The following is a 10,606-nucleotide window of genomic DNA, read 5'->3' on the forward strand; positions in this document are numbered from 1 at the left end:
CTTGAGTATTTAAGAGTAAGTTTGTCAGTGTGTGGTTGCTAAGCACATGTAAGTATTTGTTTCTTTAGTTGCCTGAGAGCTTTAGTTGACACACACAGATTCTAGTGAACTAGAATCTCACCTCTCCACTGTAGAAGTAAACTTAACCATTGGATGGCAATCCTTACTCTACTCCCTTCCTAGGTTTAAGGGCACCCAGATTCATTTACCAGTGTGTGGTGAGAGTCACAACAACTGCAAGCTTGGGCTTGTCCTGGCTGCAGGGGGGGTGGGGGTTGCTGCAGGGGGATGGGGGCTACTGCCGGGAAGAGGGATTCCTGGAGTCAGTTTTATTCAGACCTTGACCTTATTGGTGGTGATGCAATCAACCAATATTAGCACAGTCCTGGGACACAGCTTATTCCCAGTAGGGTTGGAAGTGGGGGTGGTGCTGCCACCAACTCTATATAAATTGAGTCCCTGCTGTCCAAAACTGTCCTGTGGCTTCTCTACCTCAGCATGGCTGGGACACTGAGAGTACCCACTGTGCTGGCCTTGTTAGGCCTGTGCTGGTCTCTGGCAATTGCCAGCCCTCTTCCAACGTGAGTAAAGCTGGGACAAGGAATAGAGGATTGTGGTCTGGGGTTGGATTCATGGACCAGGCTTTAGGGTTGGGTCAAGAGCTAAGGAAGAGATCTGGGTCACAGTGGACCCCGGGTATCTATCTGTTCTCTCTATCGCTAGTGCCCAGGGGGACGTTGCCGAAGAAGGAACTGGAACCAAACCAGACCCAGATGTGAGCGGTGAGGCTCCAATTCCTACCAAGTATGTCTCTGTGTTTTATCATCTTCCTGGATTTTCACCTTGTTAATTCCTTACCTCTACCCTAGAACGATGCTCTGATGGCTGGAGCCTTGATGCTACCACCTTGGATGGCAACGGGACCATGCTGTTTTTCAAAGGTAGGAGGGAGTTTGGGCTTGGTAGCACATGTCTGTAATTCCAGCATATTAGAGGGATGGGGGAGACTGAGGCAGGAGGATCATAAGTTCAAGGCCAGCCTGGGCTACATGACAAGACCTTATCTCAAACAACAGAAAATACACAAAAATATCTAGGAGGAGCTCTGCAGGCCTCGGATATATTCCTCTTCAGAGTCTCCGTTAGTGTGAAGACGCAGGAAATATCCATGGATTTCACCTGCAGCTTCTCTGTAACTATTTCAGTCACACAAAATTTTGTTATGGGTCTCTCAGTGAATCTGGATTTTTTTTTTAAAGGTGAATTCGTGTGGAAAGGTCACAAATGGGTCCGGGAGTTGATCACAGAAAGATGGAAGGATTCTACTAGCTCTGTGGATGCTGCATTCCGTCGGAGTCTCAACAGTGTATTTCTGATCAAGGTACTGCTAGGCCAAGGGCAGAGTGTGTCCACAAAGAACTGGAATCAACCTGGAATCAATCTGTGACCTTCTCTCAGGTTTCTCTGGCTCGGAGCTTGTCTTAGTAGATTTTTCTGTTGCTGTAATAGAATGCCTCAGACAAGATGATTCAAATGAGCAGTAATTTATTTGGTTCATGGCTCTGGAGTCTGTGAAATCTAAGAGCATGGAATTGGCATCTGGCAAAGGACTTCTTGCTATGATAGAGCATGGTTGGAAAGGCAGCACCAAGGCAAGACAAGGCTAGAGCAAGAGAACATAAACAGTTTACACTCACTTTCATAGCAACCTACTCTTGTGATAACTAACTCACTCTTTTGTTTTATTTTGTTTTGTTTTGTTTTTGGTCAGTCCTGGGCTTGAGCTCAGGGCCTGAGCACTGTCCTTAGACTTTCTCAAGGCTAGAGCTCTACCACTTGAGCCTCAGCACCACTTCCAGCTTTTTTTTTTCTATGTATGTGGTACCGAGGAATCCAACCTGGGTGGGTCTTCGTGCATGCTAGGCAAGTACTCTACCATTAGGCCAAACTCCCAGCCCTCACTCTTGTTGTCACATTAATACAAGGATGCAGTTAACCCATTCATGATGATGTAATCACCTCTTCATTGGCTCTACCCAACAATTCTGTTGCATTAAGGATAAAGTTTGCAACAAATGATCTTTGGGGGACACATTCAAACTACAACAGGGTTCTTTCTGATATATACCAAGCTTCCTTCTCCTGTGCCTAGTCTAGCTGGCTCTGTTATACCTAACACAGTAGGCCATCTTTTTTTACATCTGTTTCTTCCCTTGGCTTCCACATACCATACCAAATCCTCTTCATATGTAGGACAAGCTCTTGCCAACACCTGGCTAAAGGAGTAGGTGAAAGATGAAATATTGACTTCTGTGTTCACTAAGTCAAGTGCCATGGCACATGCTGCATCTCCTTAGAGGAAGGAGAACAGTCTCCTAATGTGCCATGTGTGGTTGGAGTTGCCCTGATTTCCAGCTTCTACATCCTTCTTGCTCTCTCTTTTCAGGTGTTCATCCTCAATGATTCCCCAAATGTTGCTTAGCAATGCATTCCACACACCCTCCCTGGGTGATCTCAACCCAAACACCAGATCTGGGCTCCTTTCTTGAGACTCAGATATTTATTTCCAATTTCCTGGCAGAAATCCCTGACTGAGATTTTTCACAGGTATCTGAGACTCAGCATCCCCCAAAGTAAATTTAACATTGTCCTTGCAAATCATGTTCCTCCCATGCTTTTTATTGTGTCAAAGGCACCACTATGTGCTGTCTACTGCAAACCATGTTTACAGGGCTTTCAAGGCTCTGGTCCTTGGCTGTCTCCTCCCCTGCTATGTTCATTGTGTGCTAGTCATATGATTACATAAAGTTCTCTGGGCTTACTATGCTTTCCCATTTGGGGGCTGTATATACTGCTGTCTTCACTTTTCTGTCCCAGACATTTTCTTTTTTTTTTATTTATTTATTTTTTATTGTAATTAGTAAAAGGGTTACATGATATTTGCCAGATAGAAGGTGCATTAATTCACATACATTGATACCCTTTCACATGTCTTGGTACCCATTACCCTCCCCCCCATACCCCCCTGTCCCAGACGTTTTTCATTGCCCATTCATTTTTCAGTTCTTGGGCCAAATTCTTCCTCTTCACAGTGAATCCTTTGGTGGCTTTCCCAGGCAGACTTAGGTATCTCCCCTGGATTCCCAACGCTCTTTGCATGTTTTGTTTTGTTTTAGATCATGTGGGTGGATACATGGCTCTGATGGTAGAAATTGTTTCTGCTTCTATACAGGAGATCTAGTCACCCCTCAATCCATAGTGCCTCTCAATACTTGGCATGTAATAGTCATTTAGTAATTGCTCCTTTAATGACTGCATGACTTAATGAACCAATGAATGCATGAATGATTATATGATAACCAAAATCAATAGATTAAGTGTGCCTCAGGAATATCTGGTTATATACAAGCCAGATACATGCATGTTATAGTAATAGTAACTGTGTTTGCACAGTAAAACTCCAAGTATGTATTGTGCAAGAGATATCACATCATTGTCTATAGATAGACTGAAAGGAGGTGGGGAGGCCAAGGGATATTGTATAAGAACAAGAGGTCAAAAACACTGTAAGTAATTGCAGAGTGGCACTATCTAAGAGGGTAGTTTAAAAGAGGGTATTTTTGGCTGCAGGGTGACAAGGTGTGGGTGTATCCTCCTGAAGAGAAGCAGAATGGATATCCAAAGCTGCTCCAAGATGAATTTCCTGGAATCCCATTTCCAGTGGATGCTGCTGTGGAATGTCACCGTGGAGAATGTCATGATGAAGGCGTCCTCTTCTTCCAAGGTTAGTTAGAAGCCAGAGTCCTAGAGCCTGGAGAAGGAGTAAACAGAAGAAAAGGAGTAATGATGCTAATAGTGATGAGAGTAGCCATGCTGGGGTTTCAGTAAGGAAAACAGGGAAAACAGTTGTGGTCTCATCATCAGGTAGGAGGAAGAGAGGGCATCCTTCTAATGAAGGCACTTAGATGAAAAGTCCTCCTCCATGGTTTCCTGTGAGCCTAGGACAAACCTATGCTCTTTGGTTTCACATAAAGTTTATGATGGTCAAACCGCTCCTGCTTCTCCAGTTTTTTGTTTATTTGTTTGCTTTTTGTGGGTCATGGGGCTTGAACTTGGCCTGGGTGCTGTTCCTGAGCTCTTCAGCTCAAGGCTGCATGAGCCAAGCCCCACATCCCATTTTCTAGGGGTTAATTAGAGATAAGAGTCTCCAGTCCTTTTATGCCCAGGCTGCCTTTGAACCTTGATTCTCAGATCTCAGCCTCCTGAGTAGCTAGGATTACAGGTGTGAGCCACCATGCCCAGCCCTGCTTCTCCAATTTTGACTTTTATCATTCCCTTGCCTTAAACACTAAGCTTCTAAAATGGTGTCATTCCCCATCTACTCCATTTGCTTGTACTTTAGGCTCTCTCCTCTGTAGAATTCCATTTCCCACTCGTGTATGTCTTCTTAGTACTTCAACTTTCTGTCTAAGAATCACCTTCCTTGAGAACTTTCTGGACTCCCTCTATTGTTGAGCTGATCATATGTATCTTACTGCTGAGTTTTTGTTTGGAGGGTCACTCTTCTTAACTGCAGTCAGAATCTAACATCACTAAATGGTTGGTTTTTGTTTTGTTTTGTTTTGTTTTTCATGTATTGGACAAAGGTAACCGCGAGTGGTTCTGGGACTTGGCTACAAAAACCGTAAAAGAACGTTCCTGGCCAGCTGTTGGGAATTGCACTGCTGCCCTGAGGTGGCTTGAACGCTACTACTGCTTCCAGGGCAACAACTTCCTGCGCTTCAACCCTGTCACCGGAGAGGTTCCTCCCAGGTACCCTCTGGATGCCCGAGATTACTTCATGTCCTGCCCAGGAAGAGGTGAGTCCCTGGCACCTGCTGGAATTCATCTGTCTTTCCTGAGCCTGTGGACTCCATGCGCCCCAGATGTCACGTTAACTCGATTGTAACACATTGACTTTTACCCTGATTCATTTTCATTCTGACTCTTTCCATTCTTCCTCTATGAGGAAATCCACACTCTGACGAACCCCAGCCATCTGTTCCTCTTTAGCCTCCACTCTGTCTTCTGATCTGTTTCTTTCTCCTTTTCCTTCCCACAGGCCATGGTAGCAGACACAGGAATAGAACTGGCCAAGTGAATAGCACCCACCATGGTCTTGAGTATACTCGCTGTAACCCGAATCTGGTCCTGACTGCGCTGATGTCAGACAACCATGGTGCTGCGTATGCCTTCAGTGGTGAGAGATCCTTCTACCTCCTCAGTTTCTGTCCTCTTCCCTCTTTTACTTGCATCCTGTTTTCAATACTATGTCCTCTATTTTGTCTCCCTCTGTCTTCCACTTTCACAGGTTTGTACCCATGCCTCCTCTGATGCACGCTTTCCAACTTTGTCTCTCATTGCCCAGACCTGTCACTTCATCCACATGATCACTTCCCAGGGTCATCTACTCCCACGCCATCGATGCCTTCTGTGGACTTCTCAGTTCCAGTGATTCCTCATGTCTTCCTTGCCCTGTATGCTGCTGAGTCAGTCCTCTGGCTCACTCATGCTGTGTCTTCGTCCCTACATGTCTGTGCCTCCTGGTGTCCCTTTGATCTTGTTTTTCTGGATATTCGGGCTCTTCCTGAATGAATCTTCAAGAACTCCATCTCTTCTCAGGTGCCCAGTTCCTAGAGCTGGGCCTTGGATGACATGTTTCCATTGCTGAGAAACAGATAGGAAACACTGAATACCCTTGACTTTGGGGAGGTGGCTTCAAGGCATTTCCTCCGCTGAATGTCAATGGACACACCCATCTCTTGCCTTGACCTGTGGTACTAAGTCATCTAGTGAAATCTAGGGATGTTCTAAGACTCGTCAGGCAGGTAGTGATGTATCGTTTCTCCCATCTCCAAGAGAGGATATGATCAACTTCATTACACTCAAACTAAGATATATGTATGATCAGATATGAAGGTAGGGTGAGTACCGAGAACAGAGAGGAGTGAAAACAATTTTTTTTGTCCTTAACTCCAGGATAAACCTGATCTATTATGATTGCCAAGTTCTACTGAAAACATACATCCACCCTCAGCAGGAATGTATACTATAGTGAAAATATGTAACTAGAATGACACACACTTATAATGACAATACAGAACTAAACTAAGAACATGTAACATAATAAGAGCATGTAAGTATCAGGTGAATATGCAGTAATGGTGGAACCATGCAATCACTGGGTAAACAGTGGGGGGTGGGAGAAAGAGAAAGAAAGAAAGAGAGGCAGAGAGAGAATGAAACTCAAGGAAACAGTAGCACACTATTCACACTGAAATATAAAGAAAATCAGCTGTGGAGAAATCATGGGGCTTCAAATCCACAAGGCTACAAAGAGGACACAGCTGGACTCCTAGATGAAAAGCATCATAGATTTTCCATAGCTGTTATGAGGGCATACAACCATGAGGACAGCACCATTATATTTCTAAAAATATCTAGGTGAGGACTACTTGGTTTTGGTGGCAACACCAAAATGCTCATTATGAAGCTGGTTCTCTGCCTCTTCCTTTAAATCTGCCTCCTTTCCCCTCTACCCTCTCTGTTCTTTACAATTCTGGATGGCACATGGGACCATCGTGTTTTTTCCATTTTCTCTTTACTTCATGATTTTTCAGCTTCAGACCCTCCTGATAATTCCTAAAGCTATTCTGTTCTGATCTGATTCCCAGAGGGAGAGTGAATGGCTCGACCCCATGTTTTCATACCAGAACATGCTGAAGTGGTTGCTGGTCAATCTAGATTGGCTTTGGAGACTCGTCACTTCTTCCTCTGAACAAAGAGAAACACAACTCTTATTCTCAAACTAGGAGGCCTGAACAGGATAGGTTCAGCAGGAAGGGAAAGCAGGCATGACCTGTCTTGACATACCCCAGTTTGTAAAGAGAACACATTTATTAGACACATGAGAGCCATTGATATGAATGATCAGATACAAAAGTAAGGTAAATAATAAAAACATAGAAAAGTACGTCCTAGGCCCTGAGACATGACAGGATGTCTGCCCTCAGAAAGTCACTAGAGTGGTGGTGGGGGGGGGGGAAGAGAGTACAATAGCAAAGAAAGAAGAAAGAGAACATTTTCATATGGTATTAGGAGTTATGAAAAACAGGTTAATGTGAAAAAGAAGACCAGGGATCAGTGTTCTGAAAAGATGAGTTTTTTGTTTTGGTTTGTTTTGTACCTGTCCTGGAATTTAAACTAGATAGAGCGGCCTATGGTGATAGTGGAGACGAGAAAGGAAAGGTTCAAGAAATAACTGAGTCTTTGGGAGAGTAGACAGTGGGATGGTTGACGATTTCTTTTTCGAAAATTGGGAAACATTAAGAAGTGTTTGTGTGTATGTGTACATGTGTATACATGTTTGAGGTAAAAATCAGTCTGGACATGTTAGGTTTTGATGCCTAATAGCATTAAGCCTGAACCTGAACATAGGGTCAGTTAGAGAAGAGGAGACTTAACAAAAAGCCTTTAGCTTATAGGTGATATTCAAAGCTCCAGGAGTGGGTATAATCACCAATATAGTGAGGCATGTGGAAAAGTTCAAATTAGGGATTCTAACTGCCTAATACAAATCTGGAAAGTCACCAAGATAAGAACTGAGTGCCATCGGCTTATGCCTATAATCCTACCTATTCAGAAGGCTGAGATAGGAGGATTACCATTTGAAGTCAGCCCAGGTAGAAAGTCTGTGAGACTCCATCTGTATTTGGCCAGCTAAAAGCTGGGTAGTGGTGTGCCTTAAGTGGTAGAGTGCTAGCCACGAATGAAAAAGCTAAGAGTGTAAGGCTTGGGCCAGGAGTTTAGCCTAGAGGTAGAATGCTCGCCTTGCATGCATGAAGACCAGTTCTTGATTTCTTGGTACCACATACATAGGAAAATCTGGAGACAATACTCAGGCCCTGAGTTCAAGCCCTGGGACTGACAAGAGAAGTGGGAGGGGGGGCATGGCGGGGAGTAAGGTTTACACTCGTAATCCTATGTAATCCTAGCTACTCAAAAGGCTGAGATCTGAGGATGGTAGTTTGAAGCCAGACAGACAGGAAAGTCTGTGAGAATCTTACCTAAAATTAATGAACAAAAAAAGCCAAAAGTGGGGCTGGGAGTTTGGCCTAGTGGTAGAGTGCTTTGCCTAGTATGCACGAAGACCTGGGTTCGATTCCTTGGTACCACATACATAGAAAAAAGCTGGAAGTAGTGCTGTAGCTCAAGTGGTAGAGCTCTAGCCTTGAGAAAAGTCCAAGGACAGTATTCAGGCACTGAGTTCAAGCCCCATGACTGGCAAAAAAAAGTCAAAAGTGGATCTGTGTTTAAATGGTAGAGACCAGCCTTGAGAAAGCTAAAGGATAGTGTCCAGATCCTGAGTTGAAGCCCCTCACTGGGATGAGAGTGAGAGCAAGTGTGTGTGTGTGTGTGTGTGTGTGTGTGTGTGTGTGTGTGTGTGTGTGTGAGAAAGAGAGAGGGAGAGAGAGAGAGGGAGAGAGAGAGAGAGAGAGAGAGAGAGAGAGAGAGAGAGAGAGAGAGAGAGAGAGAGGGAGAGAAAGAGAGAGAGAGAGAAAGACAGACAGACAGATTTAAGAAAGGAGTGGTGAGCAGTCAGTCAGGCGAATTAACCATTAGGTTTGGAGGAAAGAACATTTTCAGTAGAGAAGATCAATTGAAGGGGCCTGAGAAGTAAAAGAGTGAATGGATAGCTAGATAATTCCTTTAGTAATTTTTTTTCCAGTCCTGGACCTTTAACTCAGGGCTAAGCACTGTCCTTGGGCTTTCTCAAGGCTAGAGCTCTACCACTTGAACCACAGCACCACTTCTGGCTTTCTTTTTTTTTTTTCTGTGTCTATGGTACTGAGGAATCAAACTCAGGGCTTTGTGCATGCTAGGCAAGCACTCTACCACTAGGCCAAACTCCTGGCCCTCGCTCTACTTCCTTTTCTCATGTTTCCTCTTCCTTCTTCTCCCTGATACTTTTTATCTTTCCCATGAGTCATCATAACATCTTTAGTATGTGGGCTTTTGGTACCAGAATTAGCACCACTTCTGACATTCTACAGGATCCCACTATTGGCGTCTGGATACCAGCAAGGATGGGTGGCATAGCTGGCCCATTGCTCATCAGTGGCCCAATGGTCCTTCTTCAGTGGATGCTGCCTTTTCCTGGGAGGACAAACTCTATCTGATCCAGGTATGTGTTCAGAAAAAGGCTTGAGATGAAAACTGGGCCAAGAATCTCCAGCTCTATATTGACAACTGCTCTTTGTCCTTTAGGGCACTCAGGTATATGTTTTCCTGGTCAAGGGAGGCTATATTCTAGTCAGTGGTTATCCAAAACGGCTGGAGAAGGAAATTGGGAGCCCCTATGGAAGCAGCCTTGAGACTGTGGATGCAGCCTTTACCTGCCCTGGCTCTTCTCGACTCTACATCATGGCAGGTGAGAGGCGTTTGGTGTTACTTCTCCGTGGCATTGATTGCCACCAGAGCATGAGAAGGGCTGAGTCAAGATCGCTATGACATGAAGCTATTTTATGGTTTCTTATTTCCAGGACGGCAGCTGTGGTGGCTGGATTTGAAGTTAGGAGTTCAAGCTAAGTGGACTGAGCTTTCGTGGCCTCATGAGAAGGTTGATGGGGCCTTGTGCATGGAAAAGTCCCTTAGCCCTAAATCATGTTCTGCCAATGGTCCCAGCTTATACCTCATCCATGGCCCCAATTTATACTGCTACAGTGATGTGGAGAAACTGACTGCAGCTAAGACCCTTCCCCAGCCCCAGAGAGTATCAAGCCTACTGGGCTGCAGTCAGTAAGCAGCCTCCAACAAGAGTTTGACCTGACTCCACTTTCTTCCTAATAAAGCTCCATCCTTCTTCCTGTGAACCATGGGGCGTCAGTTGTGAAACAGTGTTTACTTGAGTAAATGCTTTATAGAAATACTTGAGTAACTTCTTTATTGAGGTTCTTTTTAATATATATATATATATACATATATATATAAACTTCCATTGTAAAGGTGATGTACAGAGGGGTTACAGTTACATAAGTCAGGTAATGAATACATTTCTTTTTGTACAGCATCATTTCTTCCCTTCCTCTCTCCCAGTTTTCTCCTTCCACCTCCCACCCACAAATTGTACAGATTATTTTCAACATAGCATCTAATGAGTACCACTGCTGCATTTGTTGACCTTTTGTCCCACCCTTTCTGTACTCCCCTCCCTGTAATTTCCTTTATTGAGGTTCTGAAGTTCAAACAAGACCCTGGGAAGTAGTAGTAGGAGGGTTAAGAGACAAACTTGCATAGAAGATTGTTAAACCTAGACCACAGACTTTCTCCCAACTATTTATATAGACTATGAAAAAGAAGACCACACTGGAGAGGAAATGCTAGGTTTGCACAGCAAGTAAAAGGCAAAGCTAAGACTCTCAAAACCTGCTAAGATTAGACCCAAGGTCCTTGAATGACTATGCATGTACTAAGTGAACGGGCTCAGAATCCTTACCTTGGAGAGTGGGGGGGGGGGCTCAGATTGTGGTTCCAGGTAGTGTAAACAAAAGACAAAAAGTCAAGCATT

The 10,606-nt window shown here is 44.3% G+C and overlaps 1 protein-coding gene across 1 annotated transcript; it reads left to right on the forward strand.

The window, feature by feature from the left end:
- Positions 1 to 455: 455 nt before the first annotated feature.
- On the forward strand, positions 456 to 9,965 carry Hpx (hemopexin). Its single transcript, XM_090348274.1, has 10 exons — positions 456 to 581; positions 724 to 782; positions 870 to 941; positions 1,260 to 1,381; positions 3,631 to 3,784; positions 4,647 to 4,859; positions 5,102 to 5,239; positions 9,093 to 9,223; positions 9,307 to 9,469; positions 9,582 to 9,965. Exons 1-10 carry the CDS (start codon positions 499 to 501, stop codon positions 9,839 to 9,841), a joined length of 1,395 nt encoding a protein of 464 aa, XP_090204400.1. The 5' UTR covers positions 456 to 498; the 3' UTR covers positions 9,842 to 9,965.
- The last annotated feature ends 641 nt before the right edge of the window (positions 9,966 to 10,606 follow it).

The sequence above is a fragment of the Megascapheus bottae genome, chromosome 16 (assembly GCF_031878675.1).
Source record: "Megascapheus bottae isolate mThoBot1 chromosome 16, mThoBot2.hap1, whole genome shotgun sequence".
NCBI lineage: Eukaryota > Metazoa > Chordata > Mammalia > Rodentia > Geomyidae > Megascapheus > Megascapheus bottae.